Source organism: Bos grunniens, chromosome 5 (genome assembly GCF_055505025.1).
Source record: "Bos grunniens cultivar Pamir isolate PY7600 chromosome 5, Bosgru_T2T1.0, whole genome shotgun sequence".
NCBI lineage: Eukaryota > Metazoa > Chordata > Mammalia > Artiodactyla > Bovidae > Bos > Bos grunniens.
In genome coordinates this window covers 92,858,703-92,883,014 of record NC_141169.1, presented here as the reverse complement: position 1 = coordinate 92,883,014, position 24,312 = coordinate 92,858,703, and the positions used below count along the sequence as shown (strand labels likewise).

Sequence of the window (24,312 nt, the reverse complement as noted above, 5' to 3'; positions counted from 1 at the left end):
TGACTACTTTGAGAAGGTAAGCATTTTTCTAGGTAATTCTAATCAATGTATATATAGTTCTTATACCAGAAGTGGTCTACCTTTGTACTTTCTTATGACACTCTCTTTGCTCATATTCTCAGACTCAGCAAACCAAATGCTTAGCCACTGTAGACTCTGATTATTTTGTATTACTACAAATTTTAGCCTTAGAAAGCATGTAGAAAGGAGGTTGGTAAAGTGGTCCTGAGTACAGATACTCTTTTTTTGGTCAGTTTGGGAGAGTTGTTCAGACTCTGAATCTCCAAGTCAGGCAGCACTAGGGAAATTGGTCGTTTCTTTCCCATTAGTTAGACTGGTAGATTTATTCTCCTTCAGATAATAAAGCAAGCCATATTCTAAAGATAATTAAGAAAGTGCCAGTCAATTTTTTCCCTTCTACCTCAGATTGATCTACTTGGTCTCACATGTGGTGAAAATCTGGGTAACCAAGTGAATGGTTGCCAGTCTTTGTTGCTGGTAATGCTGTTCGATGAATAGACTTTGTCTTTTTAGTTTTAAAAATATTTGATTAATTTTTTAAGTCACACACTACCAGCCAGATGCCACCCTAAAGAAAGTCAATTGGACTGATTTTTTAAATTTCTACATTCTTTCTTAGATTATTTCCCATTATAGGTTATTATGAGATATTGAATATAGTTCCCTGTGCTATACAGTAGGTCCTTGTTTATCTATTTTATATATATATATAGTGTGTGTGTGTATGTATATATATATATATACATATATATATATATATATATATATATATATATATATATATATAGTGTGTGTGTATATATGTTAATCACAGACTCCTAATTTATCCATCACCCTCCTCCCCCTTTGGTAACCATAAATTTTTTTTCTATGTCTGTGAGTCTATTTCTGTTTTGTAACTAAATTCATTTGTATCAATTTTTTTTATTCCATATATAAGTGATGTCATGTGATTTGTCTTCTTCTGTCTGACTTACTTCACTTAGTATGAAAATCTTTAGATCCATCTATGTTGCTGGAGATAGTATCATTTTATTCTTTTTTATGGCTGAGTGAGAAGACTCTTCAGAGTCCCTTGGACTGCAAGGAGATCCAATCAGTCCATTCTGAAGGAGATCAGCCCTGGGATTTCTTTGGAAGGAATGATGCTAAAGCTAAAACTCCAGTACTTTGGCCACCTCATGAGAAGAGTTGACTCATTGGAAAAGACTCTGATGCTGGGAGGGATTGGGGGCAGGTGGAGAAGGGGACGACAGAGGATGAGATGGCTGGATGGCATCACTGACTCAATGGACGTGAGTCTGAGTGAACTCCGGGAGTTGGTGATGGACAGGGAGGCCTGGCGTGCTGCGATTCATGGGGTCGCAAAGAGTCGGACAGGACTGAACGACTGAAATGAACTGAACTGAACTGAACTGAATAACCCTTTGGGGCTTCCCCGGTGATTCAGCAGTAAAGAATCTCCCTGCCAATGTAGGAGATGTGAGTTTGATACCTTAGTTGGGAAGATCCCATGGAGAAGGAAATGACAACCCACTCTGGTATTCTTGCTTGGGAAATTTCATGGACAGAGTGGTTTGATGGGCTATATGCCACAGGGTCTCAAAGAGTTGGACACAATTTAGTGACTAAACAACAATATTCCTTTGTGTGCATGTATGCATACACACACATTTTCTTGATCCATTCCTCTCTTGATGGACACTTAGGTTGCTTCCATGTCCTGGCTATTTTAAATTGTGTGGCTATGAACACTGGGGTGCCTGTATCTTTTCAAGTTAGAGTTTTTGTCTTTTTCTGGATATGTGTCCATTAGTTGGATGACTGGATCATATGATAATTCAATTTTTAGTTTTTTAAGGAACCTCCATATTGGTCTCCATAGAGGCTGTACCACAGATATACATTTTAAATGATTAAAATAAAATATGGTTATTTTAACCATATGTATATATTAACATATATCTCAGAGGAATGCCTCATGTTATAGCTCTCTGTACGTGAATGGCACAATAAACAAGTCCTTAGAAGCATTAAAGGTAACAATATATTTATATTATCATATTATTATTGGTTTCTCCTACACTTGGCTTATAAAACATTTCTGAGATCTTTCTCTTAACTATTAGTCAAATAAAATTCATCATGTGCTTTGCTGTGCTTAGTCATTCAATCATGTCTGACTCTTTGTGACCCCATGGACGATAGCCCACCAGACTCCTCTGTTCATGGGAATCTCCTGGCAAGAATACTGGAGTGGGTTGCCATTTCCTTCTCCAATGCATCTTCCCAACCCCAGGATTGAACCCAGGTCCCCTGCATTGCAGGTGGGTTCTTTACAGTCTGAGCCACCACAGAAGCAAAAATTCATCATATCAATAATTTTGTCAAAGATTCAGTTAAAATTTAGATTTCTTACATCTTGTGCTAATGATTACTAAGTATCAGTAGGTAGAAATCTCTTCAATATCTATGATATTTTGAATATTTAATTCACCTGGAAGTTTAATTTACCCACTGAAAAACACAGACACGTTTCTAGCTATTAGAACAATTGATGGGTACCACATGGTGTGATCCCTCCTCCTCCCCTTCTGCTGCATCCATGCAGACTGCAGTAATGGAGCATCATTGCTTTCTGAGTTCTGTTCAGTCTCACAATTCTCAAACCATGTCCTGAAAAGCCACTACCATGTGATGAGATTTTATTTATGAGATAAAACTATTTACCACTTCAGTTTCAAGTCCTTATTAGGGTTCCCCCAAAGAAGAAACTGTTATTGACTTGTTTCTGCTACTTTCCATTCACAGCCAAAAGAAAAACCATTTGCATGTATAGAAAAAAATGTAAATTATATTAGTATATAACAATGAAGCTTAAGCTAGATGAGACAGCAAATATCACAATTTTTGCTTTTTTATATTTAAAATATTAAAAAACCTAGATTCAGGTTTAGGAAAAGGCAAAATAGAAAAAACTTATTTATTGGAGGTTATCGTAGAATAAATATTTGCTGTAGGTTCATCGAACATGGTTAGCCCCTAGAATGGCCCTAAGGACTATCGTTGTTTTCCAAGAAAATATTAATATTTAAGGATTAAGTTCATGGGTCAGGTAAAACTTACAGTAGTCCAAATTATTTGGACCAAGATTCTGTGAAATGTGGCCTAATTATATGTGGCTCCCAGGTAGTTTCCCTGGCGGCTTTAATAGTAAAGAATCTGCCTGCAATGCAAGAGTCCTGGGTTTGATCCCTGGGTTAGGAAGATCCCCTGGAGAAGGAAATGGCAACCCACTCCAGGATTCTTGCCTGGAGAATCCCATGGACAGAGGCACTTGGTGAGCCCCAGTCCATGGGATCGCAAACAGTCAGACATGACTGACTGACTAACATTTCAGTTTCATTTTTTTTTAATTTTATTTTATTTTTAAACTTTACATAATTGTATTAGTTTTGCCAAATATCAAAATGAATCCGCCACAGGTATGCATGTGTTCCCCATCCTGAACCCTCCTCCCTCCTCCCTCCCCACGAGACAGCAAAAGAGACACTGATGTATAGAACAGTCATTTTTTCATTTAGATGTGGCTCTGATGGTAAAGAATCTGCCTGCAAGGTAGGAGACCCGGGTTCGATCCCTGTGTTAGGAAAACCCCTGGAGAAGGGAATGGCTACTGACTCTAGGATTCTTGCCTGGAAAATACCATGGACAAAGGAGCCTGGCGGGCTATAGTCCATGGGGTCACAAAGAGTCCAACAGGACTGAGCGACCAACACTTTCACTTTCATACAACTGTTTATACTTTAGTTCTAAATAGTCTGAAAGAACAGAGAACAATCTATTGTTGGTATTTTATGATGAAAATATATAATGTTCCACAAATACAAATCCCTTTAAAGAATGGTCTTGTATTCTAAACATGTAACTTCAATATGCTTCAAGTTCTTTACTAAAAACATAGCAGTATTTGCCATTATTAAAAAAAAATATTCATGATACTCCAATTAAAAAATAAATTTTAAAAATTAAAAGTTTAAATTTAAAAATTTAATTAAAATTAAATTAAACAGATAATTTTAAGAACTTTGCTGTTTTTCATCATTCAGTCATGTCTGATTCCTTGAGATCCCATGTAGCCTGCCAGGCTCCTCTGTCCCTGGTGGTTTTCAAGGCAAGAATACTGGAGTGGGTTGCTATGTCCTCTTCTAGGTGATCTTCCCAACCCATGGATCAAACACAGGTCGTCTGCATTGCAGGCAGATTCTTTACCACCTGAACCACCAGGGAAGTCAAATTTTAAGAACTGGAGTTGAACAATTAACTAATGTTTTGTATTCCATAATCCCTCAAAGTAAGAGAAGTAACAGAAATCCATACGTATAAAATATGTAGTGAGAGGTATTTCTTTGGTTGAGATTTAATCTGTGCAAGATGCACTGTTGATTTCTTAGCCTCTTCACTTCCTTTTCCAAAAAGTAACCCTGGCTCTCCAAGTACTCTGCTTCTTTGCAGTTCTGTGGAAGTTGTTCATTCTCCCATGGCCATTGTATCAAGAAGAGGAGACAAGTACAACCAGGATCCCATAACATTTTGCTCTCCTACTAATGTCCCTTCTCTTACTGCCATCCCCTGACCTTGTTTTTCCACATCCATTAAAGACTTTTGCTCCTAATTGCAGCTGGTTCAGCATCTTCATTTTGCATTCTAACTACAGGCTGTCCAGAGAACTTCAATTTCCTCCATCATTTCTCTTTCTAGTAAAAGAATATCTGTGCTTCTTCTGGTCTCCTGGCAACACAGTAAGGAACTTCATTCCCCAGGCTTCCTTGCAGATATATATTGAGGCCAATGAAAGTGAGCAGAAGGGTTATGTGCAACTTCATAATAAGGTTCCTGAAAGGAAGTCACTTGCCTTTCACTGCTTTCTCTCTTATCAGGATCAAAAGTGGAGAAAACGAAGTGACAGTGGCTTACAGTTCCTCTTCCTACCTTCCAGACTATTCTGTACCTTTTCTTTTTAGATTCATTTATTAAATATTGGTTTCCCCCCACAATGGGATTCCATTCTCAGATTCATTTATAGCTATTTTAGTCCTCAACTGCTCCTTAGACAAGGCTCATGGGTCCAGCTACAAAATTTATCTCCTGAATTGAAGATTACATATGCAAATATTTATTCAGCATCTTCACTTAGATTTGTACAAGTCCTCAAGTTCCATATGGCCAATAAATCTGGGTACCCATTCCTTTTTTAAAATGTATGATATTACCAACCACATAAACTAAATATTTAGCTTAATGTACTATTATAAATAAATTGAACAACCTTCTGACTACCCTATATGTCAAGAAATAAGTATTTTTTGCCACCCCAAAAACCTCTCCAACCCCTCTTACAATACCCTTCCTTCCCCAAGAAAAACAGCTCTTCTGATGTCACATCTGTACTATTCTACATAGTTTCATCATTGAAATGTGTATCCCTAAAGTTTATGGCTTTGTTTTACAGTCTCTATTCCTTTGGAGGGGTGCAGGAATGGGTTTTTACAGTCTTTTTAAATTGATGTATTTCATCTCTGTTTTTTGTCCTCTAATTTATTTGCAGAAGAATCTAGCTTAATTTTCTATATCAGTTTCCATCCTGATTTAGTTCTATCCTGTACCCTTGTCCATGGTCACTGGATCTAGAAGCATACGTAGATTGATTAAGATTAGATTTTGTTGGCAAGACTTCATGGTAGTTTTGAACTCTTAAAGAGAGCACAAAATGCTAGCTACTCCTCTTTTTGTGACATTAGCAGCCACCAACGCTAGATGCCTAGATTTTATAATTCATGACTTACTGTAAAATATTGATAACCTGGCTTCATCATTCTTCCTTCACTTATCTTTTGCAGTACTTGTACAAAGAGAAACTTTGCCTCATTTATTACTTAGATCACTTCATATTATTCATAACATTTTTTATTATTTCAAATCCTTTCATATTATTACTTAGATCATTTCATATAAAAAAGGACAAAACATGTTTTATTGTGTAGTTTATTAGTCCTGTGTCGTACAAAGGCAATCAATTCGTTGTAGGTATGAATGTGTATCATTATGAATTCGTGCATCTAGCATGTTTGATATGTTTTCATCCATCTCAGTTTAATATACTTTTTGGACAATGTAAGCCTTTTCAAGTTGGCTCTCAACTTCAATTGGTGCATCCTTATATTCTGTGACAACCTCCTTATTAAAACTAGAATAATAGGATTTTCCAGGCTCATGTTTGGAGAAGGCGATGGCAACCCACTCCAGTACTCTTGCCTGGAAAATCCCATGGATGGAGGAGCCTGGTAGGCTCTAGTCCATGGGGTCGCTAAGAGTTGGACACGACTGAAGTGACCTAGCAGCAGCAACAGCAGGCTCATGTTACATTACATGCCGTTTTCTCAAAGACAGGTGGTACTTCAAGTAGCTTTGTTTCTTTTCATAGAAAGTGGTATTTTTATATCACAGCCTGGATGGTAGAGATGCTCGCTGCTGTTAGGATGGGCTTTATTTCTAGACTTTTCCAATGAAGAAAACTATAGATAAATAAATGTGATTTCTTTTGAAAAAAAATCTGATGAGTTCATTCTGATGCTTTCAGTTATAATTCTATACTTCTGAGAATACTGGTTGTTTTACCAAGCATTACACACAAAGTATTATAAGGATAATAATTCTAACACAGTCACCATGTGGTTAATAAAAACTCTTCCAAAAACGTGTACATGTTCTCTTCATTTTCCCTACCTTTTACTAAAGTTGAATTCTATCTACATTTTCAGTGCAGCCATACTAAACTGCCTCCTATATCCCTCATCTGAGTTCTTCAAGATACTATGTGTATATTTAATGCTCATCAGTAGTCTCAACGTTGATGTATCTCCATCTTTTTGATTAATCTGAAGTTTATTCTTCAGTAGCTTATAAATAAAAAGTCCATAAAAACAATACTCCCTAAGCTCTCATGTGACCATGACAGTTAGAGGAATTTTAATTTGGAAATCAGTTAAGTGAAGACATATTTTTGGTTCCCAATTTCCTTCCTTGTATCTCTTAAACAGAAGAGTCAATTATCCACTTGGCACAGGTGCTCCTGCCATAAAACCTGATGACAATTCTCTTTCCATTTATGTTACAAGACTATGTTAGTCTTTCTCATGCTCTAACACACTCTGTTCCAACAGAGTATCTTTTCACATCTTCATTTTTCTTCCATCTTTCATCTTTCTTTTGTATTTCATAGTTTCTTTTATCCCCTCTTTCCTATTCTTATTTTTCTTTCTTCCTATTTTTCTTCTTGACTTTTTAAAAATAATAGTCTCTGTCTGGAAAACCAAGGACCTCCTCTTCCTTTTGCCAAACCTGTCTGGAAAACTGCTCCTTTTTTTCTCTTAGTTTAGGAATCATCTCTTCCTGAAACCGAAACCTTTCTCAATCCACTTTGATAAATTGCAACTGTCTTTTCCTAATGTTGTTACTTAAAATTTAATGTAAAGTATTTCTCTGGAAACCAAGTAAATTATTGACAGAACCCTCTAATTTACTCATTCATTACTAATAGAACACTCAAGGTTGTTGTTTAGTCACTCAGGTGTGTCTGACTCTTTTGCAACCCCATGGATTATAGCCCTGCAGGCTCCTCTGCTCATGGGACTTCCTAGGTAAGAATAACTGGAGTGAGTTGCCATTTCCTTCTCCAGAGGATCTTCCTGACCCAGGGATCAAACCCGTGCCTCTTGTATTGGCCAAACATTCAATAACAGAGACTTAAATAAGGGATGGGGATCTACGTATTAGTTGCAAAAGCAGGCAAAGAAAACAGCAGCCACTACTGCTTAAATCACATAAAATTTCTTAGTCCTAATTTTTTCAGAATAGATTTGTCTAATAGGCGAAACACTGCTAGTTCTTCCCAAATACCACTTGGCTGTATTTATGGAGCCCCTTCAGTTCAGTTCAGTGACTGAGTGTCATATTTCAAGGGTTAACCGGATTGGGTCTGAAGATTTCCTCCCTTCAGGGTTGGTGTCATATTCCCTGACTCTCTCTGTCCTGCCCTGAAACAGGCTTCATTCCCACTAGGTAATTTCCCCCAAAGCTGTTACTCAGAGCTGGAGGCTGACTTTCCATTGTCATGTTTATTCTTAAGACACACTCAGAGGAATTGAATGAATTACTGCTTCAACTGCTTTATCATGTTTGAGGCTAAAACCTTAACAATACTTAGGAATTGAAGTATTCTTGAAACCAGTGCTCAGTGACCTGAACAAAACATACCCAATATATAAACCTTAAATATATCCTTTAAGAATTTTACTTCTGCACTTTCTAAAGCAAAATAATCTTAATGATGTTCTATATGAAATTTCACAAAACAAAATGAAGACTTTGTCTATTAAAGCCATTCTCATACATCTGTATTATAAATTTATGTCTGTGAAACACTTGAGGGCAAGAGCTGTGCTTTATCTTTTTTATATTCCCAGTGCTTTGCACAGTACTTGACACAATGTATTTTAAAACACATACTGAATAAATAAATGTGCAAATGAGTAAATAGAGGTGTGAATAAATGAATTGATATTTTCAAGTCAATATCCCTTAAAAATAAGCATAAGTGACAGCTTCAAATTTTCCACATAAAAGTGCTTGAGGCAGTCTAATAGGAAGTGTCTTCTATAGGATTATACATTAATAAGAAAATGTCAATTATTCACATAAAAAGGCACCTGATAGAGACTCCTTGGAAATTAATGTTTTTCCTAAGTATCTCCTGTCTGTGCTTACATGAAAATAATCAGAGTTCGTGAAAACAGTATGTTCACCTTACCACTCAATTACAAATTGGAAATGGAAAAAGTAAGGTAATGCAAATTTTATACATAATATGCTTTAATTATATATATATCATTAAATTATATACAAATAGTTAGAGTCTTCTCTGTATTTATTCAGAAAATTGAGCTGAGAAAGATCATATTTATGTCTATCTAAAATAGTGTCTGTATGACATATAAAATTGGCTCATAAGATGGAGAGATGGGAATTTCAGACCATGCGGCCAACTCAGACTTTTCTCAGAACCCAGGTTTGCTACTACAGATAATGTGGACTTGCCCTCCACCTTGCTGAAATACAGATGGCTTAGCTTGGTTATGCTTTGACATGCCTTATGCTGGCACAATCTTTATCTCCCAAGACATGAATACGTATTTTAAAAACTGCTAAATTTTCAACACGTTACAACTTGCTATCTGAAACAAAAATCATGTTCCTTCAATGTCATAATTTACTCCCTCCACCCTCTTCTCATCTTGTCCCTGCAGATATAGTGATTCAGTAATGCAGCCAGAACTTTTTGGATCAAAAACAGACAATTTTCAGAAAGGTTCTTTGTTCTTTTGTAAAATAAACATCTTTTTGTTCCCATTCTGAACACTGGGGCTATTTGGATGATATTTGCATCTTAGGAGATTTACAAAGTGGAAGCTGCTCGTAGGGGCTGCCCTTTCTCTGAGAGGTACCCAGGTTTTGTCTTTACTTGTTCTTTGAGGGCAATTGAGCATTTAGTCTTCAATAAAAACTTGAAAGTCAAACTGAATAGGAAGTTATAAGCTATTGAAGAATACAAATTTGTCATTATTAACACTTTTGAACTTCCCTGTTTGAATTTAGCTGGACTTACCAACAAAGACTGGGGAAACGTTTTTGTGTGGTCTGCTATCCTTCTTCAAGTCCCTGATTTTCCAACCCATTCATTAATCACATTCCAGTTTTCATGTTGTATCGATTTTCTGTTGCCAGTGTAACAAATGATCACAAACTTAAGTGACTTAAAACCACACAAATTATCATACAATGTTATAGGTAGGAAATACAATGCAAGTGTCACCGTGCAAAAATCAAGGTGTTATAAGGGATGTGCTCCCTTCTGGAGGCATCTGGGGGAAATCCATTCCCTTCCCCTTTCTAGCTTCTAGAGGCTGCTCACATTGCTTGGCTCATGGACCCCTTACTATATCTTCAAAGCCAATAAAATCAGGTTTAGTCCTTCCTGAGTATCACTCTGACCTCTTCTTCCTTTAAGTATCCTTGTGATTGTATGTGTGTGTGTGTGAGGGTGTGTGTGTGTGCGCACACTCAGTCCCTTAGTCATGTCTGACTCTTTGCAACCCCATGGACTGTAGCCCACCAGGCTTCTCTATCCATGGGATTTCCCAGGCAAGAATGCGGGAGTGGGTTGCCATTTCCTCCTCCAGGGGATCTTCCCAATCCATGGATTGAACCTGGGTATCCTGCATTGGCAGGCAGATTCCTTACCACTGTGCCAAGTGGTAAGCCCTCTTGTGATTGTACTGATCCTATTCAGGTAATTTCCTAATTTAAGGTCAGATGATTAGGAAACTTAACTACATTTAGAGCCTTGATTCTTCTTCATCGTGTAACCTAACATATTCACATGTTCCAGGGATTAAGATATGGAAATGCTGGAGGAGGGGGGCATTATTTTACCTACCACAGAGTTTTTTCCTATAATTCGACAGAGTGTTATTTAAATCAGGAACCAACAGCCATGTCATCCCTATTATGACATATTTGATGCCATGTAGTATATATATATATATATATATATATATATATATATATATGATAGGGCTTCCCAGGTGGCGCAGTGGTAAAGAATCCACCTGCTAACATGGACATTCGGGTTTGATCCCTGGGTTAGAAAGATCCCCTGGAATAGGAAATGGCAATCCACTCCAGTATTGTTTCCTCGAAAATCCCATGGACAGAGGAGTCTGGCAGGCTACAGTCCACGGGGTTGCAATGAATTGGACACGACTGAGCAATTGAGCATGCATGCTAGCACATAGTATGTATAATTCTCAAAGTCAAGGTATATGACTTTTAGTTAATTTATGCATTACTTCCTAATGCAGACTGCATACATTTACCAGGTGGCACTCAATCACATTTTTATTTCTTTTTAAACTAAGATATAGTCTATCTTCTGGACTGTCATGGTAAAGAGGAGACATAAAATTATTAGGAATTTCTTAAAATCACCAAATTTAATATTATAAAAGTGGATCTGGATGTAGTTTCTGTTTTATTACCTTTTCAATACGAATAAGTATTTATCATTCTCCTTTATCTCACTATAATGAGATTTTTTTCAAAGAGGGCCTCTCACTCAAGTTTCAGTGCTGTGAGAAATGGATGGAAAATATTATTATTAATAAAAATGTTTACGTTTCCAACTCTTTTCAGCAAAGATAGTTTGAATTAAGTTAATGCTGTCTTTCAGTGCCTAAATTCCGGCATGCTCCAGATGTTACATTAGTATGGAATTATCACTCACTTGCTTCTTTTTAATTCCCATTTAAAACAAATCTATGAACACAAACTCTTAGACATTGGGTAAGTTGATTCACCTTTCTGTGCCTCAGTTTTCGAATTTGTTAAATGGCAGTAATAATATCACAGGTTGAGAGGATATGTTAATTCATATAAACAAAGCAGTCTATTGAGTACTGCACCAGAGTGGGTGCTCAAAAGATGTTCAGAATCATTATTATTAATAACACCCAGGTGGTACAGCTTACCTGAATCTTTAATTTCAGCATTATACCACTGATATTTCATTTAAAGACTTCCCCTGTGGCTCTAGAAAAAAATTTAAAATAATTAAAAAACACTCAGTTCATTTGAAATACCCAAAAATTTAAAAAGTCAACATGATATAGCCATATTTACCACATTTAAGCTAAGACAAGACACAGCAGGCTAGACTATGGAAGACTAGAACAGGATATTAACTACGGTTGTCAGAGGAAAGTCACACTTGCTGGAAAATTCTGACTTCCATGACAGAGACAGAAGAGAGTGTATCAGTTCAGTTCAGTTCACTCAGTTGTGTCCGACTCTTTGCAACCCATGGATTGCAGCATGCCAGATCTCCCTGTCCATTGCCAACTCCTGGAGTTTACCCAAACTCACGTCCATTGAGTCAGTGATGCCATCCAACCATCTCATCCTCTGTCATCCCCTTCTCCTCCCACGTTCAAACTTTCCCAGCATCAGGGTCTTTTCAAATTAGTTAGTTCTTCCCATCAGGTGGCCAAAGTATCGGAGTTTCAGCTTCAGCATCAATCCTTCCAATGAATATTCAGGACTGATTTCTCTTACGATGGACTGGTTGGATCTCCTTGGCAATCCAAGGGGCTCTCAAAAGTCTTCAGCACCACAGTTCAAAAGCATCAATTCTTTGGCGCTCAGCTTTCTTTATAGTCTACCTCTCACATACATACATGACTACTGGAAAAATGATAACTTTGACTAGATGGATCTTGTTGGCAAAGTTATTTCTCTGCTTTTCAATATGCTGCCTAGGTTGGTCATGACTTTTCTTCCAAGGAGTAAGTGTCTTTTAATTTCATGGCTGCAATCACCATCTGCAGTGATTTTGGAGCCCCCAAAATAAAGTCTGCCACTGTTTCCAGTTTCTCCATCTATTTGCCATGAAGTTATGGGACCGGATGCCATGATCATAGTTTTCTGCATGTTGGGTTTTAAGCCAGCTTTTTCACTCTCCTCTTTCACCTTCATCAAGAGGCTCTTTAGTTCTTCATTTTCTGCCATAAGGGTGGTGTCATCTGCATATCTGAGGTTATTGATATTTCTCCCAGCAATCTTGATTCTAGCTTGTGCTTCTTCCAGCCCAGTGTTTCTCATGATGTACTCTGCATAGAAGTTAAATAAGCAGGGTGACAATATATAGCCTTGACGTACTCCTTTTCCTATTTGGAACCAGTCTGTTGTTCCATGTCCAGTTCTAACTGTTGCTTCCTGACCTGCATAAAGATTTCTCAGGAGGCAGGTCAGGTGGTCTGGTATTCCCATCTCTTTCAGAATTTTCCACAGTTTGTTGTGATCCACAAAGTAAAAACTTTGGCATAGTCAATAAAGTAGAAGTAAATATTTTTCTGGAACTCTCTTGCTTTTTCAATGATCCAATGGATGTTGGCAATTTGATCTCTGGTTCCTCTACCTTTTCTAAATCCAGCCTGAACATCTGGAAGTTCACAGTGCATGTACTGTTGAAGCCTGGCTTAGAGAAATTTGGGCATTACTTTACTAGAGTGTGAAATCAGTGCAATTGTGCAGTAGTTTGAGCATTCTTTGGCATTGCCTTTCTTTGGGATTGGAACGGAAACTGACCTTTTCTAGTCCCGTGGCCACTGTTGAGTTTTCCAAATTTGCAGGCCTATTGAGTGCAGCACTTTCACAGCATCATCTTTTAGGATTTGAAATAGCTCAACTGGAATTCCATCTCCTCCACTAGCTTTGTTTGTAGTATGCTTCCTAAGGCCCACTTAACTTCACATTCCAGGATGTCCTGCTCTAGGTGAATGATCACACCATTGTGATTATCTGGGTCATGAAGATCTTTTTTGTATAGTTCTTCCTTGTATTCTTGCTACCTCTTCTTAATATCTTCTGTTTTTGTTAGTGTATAATTTGCTTTAATAAAACATACCTTTCAGTACTACTGTGGAAATGAAAAAAATGGCAATTTCTGCAAAAGGGATTATGGCTAGATAATGTATCTATGTGACCCATCAATTTGAATAGTTTGGAATAAATTTTATAGATTAATTTTCTATTTCACATATCCTTCTATACACATTTTATTTATATCTTCTGAAGTTCCATTTTATTTATATCTCCTGAAAATCTTTCTTGAGTCAGCACAGTTTCTTGACTGAAACATAATAAATCTAACTCGTTTATGTCTCAGGTGGTTGTGGGTTTCAAGTAGACCCTTCGTGCCAATATAATAAAAATTATTTGCCATTGCAAAACACATTGATAGAAAATGGTATTTGATAGGTAATGACTATTATAATCACCTTTTAAAATGTTTTTTTCCTTAACACACATATAATTGTTAAGGCAATTAATAAATCCATGTTGTTGTTGTTGTTTAGTCACTCAGTCAGTCGTGTCCAACCCTTTGTGACCCCCATGGACTGTAGCCTGTCCAGCTCTGCTGTCCATGGGACCTTCCAGGCAAGAACACTGGAGTGGATTGCCACCTCCTCCTCCAAATAAATCCACAAAATGACAGAAATACTTTTCAGTGTCACTTTTTTTATAATTCAACTATAATTTTTCCAACATTTAAATCATTTGATCAATAAATGCAAATGAGCAACTACTCTGAGTGAAGCAAAGCACTAAGTACTGAGTTATAAGTGAAAGGACTAACATGGCCTAATGATTTAGTGGGAAAGAAAAATGTTACATATATAACATTTATACATGTTACCCTGAGACAGTAGGAAACCACTGTTATGTACAAAGGTGATATATGGTTAGTCTCTTAAATATAACAGTATAACATAAAAATTGGATTACAAGACTCAAGAATGAATTGTAGAAAATGTGGAAGCAGTTTCAGAGAACTGCAACATTGCAGATGAGAGGATTAGAAAACTTTAGAGTAGGATTGTGACAGTGGTAGACTAAAAAGGAAGCCAGATCCCCTACAGGAACTGGTGATTTACTGGAGGTAGAAGAATGAAGGTGTGGGAAGACTCAAAGATAAAACCCTGGTTTCTGGTCTAAGAAACTGAGTGAATTGTCGGGCCATTTTCTGTCACAGAAGACTGGAATAAAAGCAGGCTTTTGGGTGAATTTTGATTTAGGTTTTGAACTTTCTCTTAGAGGTTAAAAAAAAATTCCAAGTGGAGACAATAATAAGAATGGTCCTGTGTTAGGGTTATTGATATGTAGATGGTAATTTAAGCCATAGGAGGTATGAAGTAATTTACATGCAGAGAATGATTGAGAAGAAAAGCTTTGACAAGGGGTCCAGTAGCTAATGAACAATACGGCAGGGGATTCTTGAGGAAGAGCTAATACAGAACTCAGAGAGTACAGTGTCACAGAGAGTCAATGTAGGACACAACAAGAAAATTTTAAATAAGTATAGTGAACAGAAGGGTTCAAATTTTGCAGAGAGATAAGTTAAAATAGAAATTGATAAACATCAGTTGAATTTTCTCATCAGTAAACTTAATGAAAGTTGCTTTGGGGAAGTTTGCAATTATTTAAAGAAGTTTTGGGGAGGATATGATAGGGTCTAGCCCACCTACAAGATGACTGCTTATGGAGGGCAGAAAAAAGTTAAGACTGTATCTAGGAATGGAATAACTGCTGATCATGAAGAGACTGTTAAGTTACTTTAGTATACTAGCATGCTATAGATGATTAAATATAGAAGGAGATAATGTTGCCATGGGCCAGTGGATTTTCAGTAGAAAAGGAGTCCAAAGGGGAATACTGGCTTTCGTTCATTAAACCACCGTCATGACTGAAGTGGACTTAGTTTTCTACTACAGGAGTTTCATGCATGTCTCTGAAGTCAATACTTCCCCTTGGACTTTAATTATGTGAGCCCTGATGGATTTTTATATAACTCATGGGTTTATTTCATTTGCTATGGGGAAACTTCGAAACAATTGTCTGTATTTATTCAACATGTTTTTTTCTTGAAAGCTCTTTTATTTCTAATTAATCACATTTTTTAAATTTCCTTTTATCATTTGTCTAGGAAAATTCCTATCATCTTTTACAATATCATTGAAGAGATATTTGGAGCTGAGTCAACCCTCTCAGTTACATAAAATAAAGAATGGCATATTACTGGAAAACAAATCTAAATTCCAGTGAATCACATGAAAAGCAGCAGGAGCACCAAGAATTCCCCTCCTTGAATCAACCTCTTTTTCCTAGCCTAGTCAGTCTAGGTTTTGATAATGTAGTAGAGGAGATCAGTAACAAAATCCCACTCTGTCAGAGAGAAATTGAAGAAAATGCCTTTTTTGTGCCCAGTGCACCACAATGGGACTCAAGAACACATTCATTAGATGAAATACACCAAACGTCCTTGAATGAATTCACTTCTAAAAGCTCAGAACTCTCCTGTCACCAAGTTAGGGAAACACCAGTAATTGGTTTTGGTAGGCATTCTGTGCTACCAAATCCTCAAAACATCAATAAAGGAAGCTCTTGGGGAAATCCCATAGGAAAATACCACGGTGCTGATGATTACGGATTCAATATTTTGCCTCTATCATCTACCAGTCTGGATAAAAATAATTCACAGAGTCAACTGGAAAATGAAAATCATAACTACCATATAGGATTTGAAAGCAGCGTTCTTCCTATATACCCATTCTTGTCAACTAACTTGATGCCAAAAGAAGAAAACAAAAGCAGGAGAAATATGAACATTGTAGAGTCTTCTCTGATGCCCTTTCAAGGTTCTTCTCTACCCAGGACATGGGAAAGTACACGCCCAAAGAACACTGAGGTATGTACCATATTTGTAAACCTAAAAATACGAATTTGAAAGAATCAATCAATAATGTGCTGGGTGGATTTGGTAACAAGAGTAACTAATCTTCAGTAGGGGAATGTATTACTATTACTTTTGAAAAAAATGCTTATTATTCACAAATTCCATTTTTGTGAATTAATGATTTTTTCTAAAGAAAGAGCTTTTATAATATTTTTAAAGTTCTTGTTTCATCAAAATTAAATAGTGTAGTATAATATTTACATTTTATTAAATAAAAATATCATAGTTGGGGGTTTATATGATTGTATTTTTCATTCTTACTGTGTTATTATGCACACATAGAAACACAAATGCATTTCATTACATTTATATTTTGAGTTACATTACCATGAATTAAAACATCATATTATTGGTAGGAAAAAATGGCCCTTTACTCAGAGGCTTCTAAATTACCCTGTTGGCAGGCACCATCTATTGGGAACATTTCAAGAGTAGGAAATTAAGTAATCTTTATGCAATTCATCCTGATGGGTTCATTAGTAGTTTTCCAATCATTTTAGTAACCACAAAGCCTCTTGCATAATATTTGAACACTTCTCTGCTATACTGAATCTAGAAACAAGGGAAACAAGAAGTAAACAATAAAAAGAAGAAACATTATTCCAGTTGTAATTTACAGGGTTAGACAAAAGGATTCTTCATTTATTTGACAACTATTTATCATTATTATTAAGTTATATATGATATACTAGGCATAACAAAGAAGAAAAATCCATGATACCTGAATTTAGGAATAGCATATTATTAAAATTTACATGCAAATGAATAATGGCAACACAGTAAAATAACACAGAGGATGAGTTCATTAGAGAAGACACAACTGTGTCTGAGGCACTTGCAGAAGAAATAACACCTCAAGGGATTTGAATTAAAAGTGGATGAATTTTAGGAACCTCTACTTCTGATCATGATGGTGTAACAAGTACTAAACTTTCTCTTACCACTGAAAACAACTATCAAATTAGACAAAATACATGAAACTACTGCCTTCAAGACTGAAGAATCAGTCGAGACAGTGATCCTTGAGAGAAGAGAAACACCCAAGCATTGTTATGGTCATTCTGGTTTCTGCAGGGCTTTTTCCTGGTACTAGGTAGGCTGCTGCTAGTGGAGCCTAATCTGAGCCGCAGTACCTAAAGAAGGCTGAGTGCCAAAGAACTGATGTTTTCAAACTGTGGTGTTGGAGAAGACTCTTGAGAGTCCCTTGGACAGCAAGAAATCGAATCAGTCAATCATAAAGGAATCCATGCTGAATATTCACTGGAAGAACTGACGCTGAAGCTGAAGCTCCAATACTTTGGCCACCTCATGCAGAGAGCCAACTCATGGGAAAAGATCCTGATGCTGGGAAAGACTGAGGGCAGGAGGAGAAGGGGATGACAGAGGGTGAGATGGTTGGATGGTATCATGGACTCAGCGGACATGAGTTTAAGCAAACTCCAGAAGATAGGACAGAGAAGCCTGCAGTCCATGCGGTCGCAAAGAGCTGGACACAACTGAGCGACTGAATGACAACAGCCTCACTAAACTGAGGAGGCAGAGACGCAGTTCTAGGCTGCAAAGGAAGCTGTGATTTGCAGAGCAGACCATAGAAGAAGCTACACAATGGATGGGATTTATACTGCAGATTGTTGGCCAAGAGATCATATTCACCACACACAAATAGAAGTTACGCAGGCCACAAGTTCTGATCCTGCAAGAGAAGACTGAGCAGAGCACTTCCGGTATTCGATTGAGATCACACAAAACTATCTCTTAAGAGCAAAAGTCGTGCTCTATAATAAATGCTCTACATACCATTTAGATGTGGCCTCACAAAAAATAAAATCAAGGCAGACAAGACCAAAGGGATCTTAACTGCCTGCCAGAGAAAAACTGTAGTTTGTAGAAACAATTCCTAATGTGTCATCTACAATATCCAATATTTAATAACAAATGCAAAAGATGTGTAAAGAATAGGGAATTCTGAACCATAATCAAGAAAATAACTCAGTGAATAGATTCTGAGATAGAACAGATGTTGGAATTAACAGACAGTGACTCGAGGAAGTTATTAAAAGGATGTTCAAGTAGAAGAAGTAATTGTGAACATAATGAATAGACAAATGAGCAATCTCAGGAGGAAACAAGAAACTGAAAAAACAAAGACTAATGGGAAATTTAGTAATAAAAGTATACCTGCAAAGAAAAAGTCAGTGGGTATGATTAAAAACATAAAGGATGATAGAGGGAAAAAACAATACTTGAAAGAAAAATAATAGAAATTATCCAAACTGAAAAAGAGAAAATAAAAGAACTTTATAAAAGTGAGCAGGACTAAGAAACTTACGAGACAAACAGTTTAACACATGGATAATTTGGAAAGCTAACAGAGAGGAAAGATGGAAAAATTCCTTTTAAGAAATAATGCCCTGAATTTTATCAAACTGGGTACAAAATATTAAATTACAGATATAAGAAAATCAATATATCTCAAACTATAAATGCAAAGACAACCATATGTAGACAAATTTACTAAGACATATGAAGACCAAATTTGAAAAGATCATAAAAGGCAGCAGAGAGGTGGAAAAAATATTTCATGCAATGAAACATTTTGAAGTAAAGCATTATCTTTTCAGAAACAATGAAAGCCAAATGACAATGGAATGGCATTTTTAAAGTTTTATTTAAAAAAGAAAAGAAAAGAATTCATACTTCTGTACTCATTGAGTACATGCTTGAAATTTTAAATGAAATAAAAATATTATCATATAAACAAATGTAGAGAAAACTTAATTCACATACACACAAAAAACACCAAAGTGCTTTATATGCAAAGAAAATTATACCAGATGGAATCTAGAAAAGAACAGAACAAATGGTAAATATGTTAGTAAATAGGAAAAACTACATTAATCTTATTTTTTTTAAAGACAGCTGTATAAAGCAAAAAAATAGAATTTCATTATGAGGATTACTGTATATGTAAATAAAAAGTAAAAGACAACAAGAGCATAAAAGATGAAGGGGGTAAATGTTATTTGCTCTTGAAAGTTCTTACATTTTAAATGCAGTAGTACAGTATTAACTCTAAGTAAACTGCGAAATATTTAGGATGCATATTGTAATTTCAAAGCTAGTAAAACCACTACAAGAACAGTAAAAAAAAAAAAAAGAAAAACTAAAAATCCAACAGAGGAATTAAATGAAACAGGAGAAAAAGCAAATAGACTGAAAAAGTCAGGGAAGGAGAAATAGAAGAACAAAACAAACTAGAAGAAACGAATAGAAGTATGTGTGAACATGGCACTCTTAAACCCAACCACATCCAGAAATATACTAAATCCACTCCAAACTAGATAAGAAAGACAAGTACTATTTACAAGAGCCAAATTTGAAAAGCATAGGTACAGATAGTTTGAAAGTAAAAAAATAAAAATATTTAACATTCAACCAGGAAAACAAAGCTTTGTGTCGTTACAAATATCAGAAAAAGTACAGTTCAAGGCAAGATATTACTAGAGAAAGAAAAGGGTCATTTCATAATAATAAAAGGATCAATCAGGAAGACATAATAAATTTCAATGCATATGTACCTAGTGACAGCTTCAAAATACATAAAGCAAAGATTTTTCTTTTAAAGTTAACCTACCCTCTGACTGAGTCATTTATGCACTTATTCACAAGAAGTGAAACACATGTCCAAAAAACACTTGCATATGAAAATTAATATTTTTCTTTACAGTACTCCCAAACTACAAACAACACACCTGTCCATCAAAAAGAAAATGGGTAAACAAACTGTGGAATAGTAATGAAAAAGACTACTAATAGGAAATAAAAAAGATAAACTATTGATAATGTATGACAGCATAAATTTTAAAATATGTGTGATTTAAATGAAAGAAGACAGAAACACAAGAGCATATACACTTAATCTATGGTGACAGAAATGTGAATTAATAGTTACCAAATACATGTTGAGACTGATAGAAGGAGATATGGGGGAACTTTCTAAAGTGATAGAAATGTATATTTTGATTGGATAATAATATTCACAGTTGCATATATTCCTCAAAGTTCAAATATATTCCAGATTTATATATTTTTCCATTTGTATTTTTTCAGTAAAGTTTTAAAAATAAAATTAAAAGCAGAATGGCTTTTTAAAACAAAATAAAAATTTTAGAATTGTATTTACCTTTTCTCCACACAAAACTATTTTAACAGTTTTTATTTTAAGCTGACAGGTTGTTCCATTCAGCTGGTTGAAGTAGCTCAAGGCAGTAATATGAGTTTGGCATCCTTTTGCAACAAAGTAAAAAAGTGAGTGCTGCTATTTCATTCAACTTTGACATTTCTAGAACATGCATGAATTTGTCTATTTTAACATCCCTGAATTGACTAATCTTGCATATAGAATGTTAAAGCTCTATAATTTTTAACATAGTTAAATGGATAAATTTATTACACAGTAGTTCATTAATCAACTTCTGGTATTGTTTCGTTGTTTACAGTAAAATTAAAATTTCCCCTGAAAATCTGCTAAAGATGAATATTTTATAACTTTGGGCTTGCTCATGCTGTTTGCTAATAGCTTGGTTTGTGGTAAATTAACTTCTCATTTAACTAGCACATAAGTGACTGACTTCTGTGGCTCTGTCCCAAACTAGCATGAATTTATCCTTCTATATATATCCTATATATATATACTATATATCCAATAGTATATCCTAAATGGAATATACTATTTAGAACAATGAGAATACCTTCTGCTTAATAACTCAATCTTACCCTGAATGGGCTGCCAGAATACTGAACAAATGCATGGGTGTTTGTCCACTGAAAAACAAATTTGATCACTAGGGGAGATTACCAAGAAATCACAGATCCCCTTTTTGCTAACCTAAATAAAGAACTCATAAAGGTAGATGCCTCCTTTTTAAAGACCAATCTTTCATTAATCAATGAAAATTTATATAATGCCATTTCTTCTTTTGCTCAGATTTCTGAAATTTTTGAAAAATTAGTGCACTTTCATTTTAATTACCTTGATTTTTATATTTTTGGCTGTTTTAAGTGTAATAAATATACACATAAGTAAACATATTTATCAACTATAGCTGCTGCCTGCTGAATGATCATTTGGATTTAAAGATTTGAACCATTTATTTAATCATTATCTTAAAAAGCTACCTGAATGCCTAGTAACTAGTTCATGCATGAGAGAGATTCAAACGAAGAACAAGCAAGAAAACTGAAAAGCAAGGTCAAGTTAAAAAACCTTGTTGCCATATTGAAAGAACCAAAGGGCACACACATACCAAAAAAAAAAAAAAAAAAGCATTTCAAATCCATGAACCCATATTCAATCTTTAATTAATTTCTTGCTCCAGTTCACAGAAGAAAATTTTAAATGGCACTTTGGATTCCTAAATTAGGATCTTTAAAGATATCAATATTGATTCTTTCAAGAATAAGCTACCCACTGTAACAACCTGACAAGCAGTGCCAGGAACTTGACACTTTAATAAAATTTAAGACGTGATAATTTCTACTCTCGAAGCATGAGAAATAGCTCTCTTCATATCACAAGGTAATACTTGGTATAGCTCCATCAAAAAACACTTATTAGTCTCTCTCATAACTTTTTTTCCCCAAGAGAGTTTAGTATGTATTCTTTGGTGAAATCTTCTTAATAGTGACATAAATATATTTTATGGGATGGTTTTTCAGTAGCTCATGGTACATTTTTAAACTCTTAGATGGAATTTTTCTCAAGAGTTTCTTTCAAAGTAACCATGAGTACTAAAAAAAGACAACCAAACAATAATAAATATTAAAGCAGTAAAAAAGAAGACAAAGGTTACGTTTACACATTTACTTTTTTGTTTTCAATAATTTTTGTTGGCATGTACTCATATAAAATGAATTTATATATGCATAATTATTTTGTACACAAACTGTTCACTCAACAATTTTTTTGAGGACCTACTATGTGCTGGTGTCCAAATACTTCCAAAAATATTTAGATATCCAAATATCCAAAGCTCTTTCATTCAAAAACAGACCAAATTGAATTTGAAAGACGAATTTCTTAAGACAGTCTCCAGACTTTCTGGAAAGCCCTAGTAGAATGGATTTATATATCCAATTTCATTTGTGTTTTCTCCTAGTATTTAAATAACCATACCTAAAAATGCTGTTAACATTCCTGTTACATATCCTTCAAGAGGCTCCCTAATTTATGGAATTTGGTTTCCTGTTATGACATACTTTTAAGCCATATATCTCAAGAAATATAGTTTTATGATACAATAAAATATCATAGTGAGACAGAAGACAGATGGGTCCCAAGCTATGCAGCCAGAGTTTGTCCCCTGTAGACATATACTCCAGGATAAGAGTAAGAGAGGAGTTGAGCCCTACCCAGTTAAGAGATAAAAGACCCCATATTCCTCATTCTCAATGTCAAAGAGATCTCCCCAATTACACATGTGCAGGAAGGCTCCCTGAAGGTCAAAAAGGAAGGTGGTGCCAGGGCATAGCAGGTGATGTCAATATCCAATAGCACATTTGCTAGAATCCATCTTGGCTAAGAGATGTGCTTGGACCCATGGAAGGACCCTGAGATAAACCAAATACAGACTCAGAACCAGGGAAAGCAAGATGAATGGCCAAAGGAAACTCAGAAGAAATATCCCATAAAAGGGATTCAAACTCTTGTGAGGGCATGACTTTCTCTTAGCCCATCCATGTGCCTATCCACATGTGCTCTTTTCCTCCTAATAAACACTTTACTTGTTTCACTACTTTCCATCTCTATTCAAAAATTCACTTTTACACATCTGATGGGCCAGGGCCTTGTCACTGGCCACTGGTCACTGGTCACTGGGGGTCTAGTGGTTAGGATTCAGCACTCTCACTGCCATGGCCTGACTTCAATCTCTGGCTGGGAACTGAAACCGTGCTTTAAGCTGCTGCAGCAAAGGCCATCAGAGAGCAACAGTCAAAGTCGCTCAGTTATATCCAACTCTTTGCAACCCTATGTAGTGTAGCCTGCCAGGCTCCTCTGTCCATGGAATTCTCTAGGCATAATGGAGTGGACAGCTGTTTCCTTCTCCAGGGAATTTTCCACCCTGGGGATCAAACCCATTTCTCCTGCAATGCAGGCGAATTCTTTACTGTCTAAGTCACCAGAGCAATAGTACACAAAAAAAGTTTTGGGCCCACAGTAGATGCTCAGTGAAGGTTTAGAAAAGAAAGAGTCATGAATTTACATTTTAAATTTAATTCTCTAAAATGGCAGAAGGTTAAATCATGCATGCATGCACTGAGTAGTATCTTATCATATGGTTGAATGCTAGATCATCAAACTCCTCAATTCAGAAATGGAGTAAAAACCTTTGATGGAGGGTAAAAGAAGGAAGAGTGGCCTATATGTTTATCCTAAGTAGTGGTTCTTGAACTGTAGTAGTATTGACTTATTTGGGAAACTGCTGGGAGAAAAAAATGGGGGTGGGGGTGGGAATCCTCCACTTACCTACTGAGTCAAAAACTTCGGGGATGGAATCCAGAAAACAAGGTGATCCTTATGCATGCCAGGCCCATTGGATGAACATGTACTTTTCCACTTGTGAGGTCCCTTAAGGAAGGGATGTTTTGGTAGAGTTTAAGGGTACAGAGATGGAGCTACCTCAGTGAGCCTATACTACTTTAATGCTGCATAAATTGTTAGGATGAATGTCAAGAATGTAATATATCTGATATATTACACAGAATGCATAATTTTTCATTCAGGAAAAGTACTAGAAAGTTTAGGGTTCTGCAAAATTAACAAA

General features: G+C 35.9%; 1 protein-coding gene across 13 annotated transcripts in view; it reads left to right on the top strand.

Moving 5' to 3' along the window:
* Window positions 1-24,312, top strand: part of PIK3C2G (phosphatidylinositol-4-phosphate 3-kinase catalytic subunit type 2 gamma) — a 651,449-nt gene that overhangs the window by 184,218 nt on the left and 442,919 nt on the right. For 11 of the 13 annotated variants that reach the window (XM_086401881.1, XM_086401878.1, XM_086401882.1 and 8 more), the window contains 2 exons: window positions 15,680-16,441; window positions 20,715-20,797. In XM_086401881.1, the coding sequence (XP_086258007.1) occupies window positions 15,761-16,441; window positions 20,715-20,797 (764 nt within the window). In that variant the 5' untranslated portion in view covers window positions 15,680-15,760. Of the gene's footprint in view, window positions 1-15,679; window positions 16,442-20,701; window positions 20,798-24,312 lie in introns of those variants that run through there. The other 2 variants (XM_086401884.1, XM_086401885.1) reach the window with 2 other exon arrangements.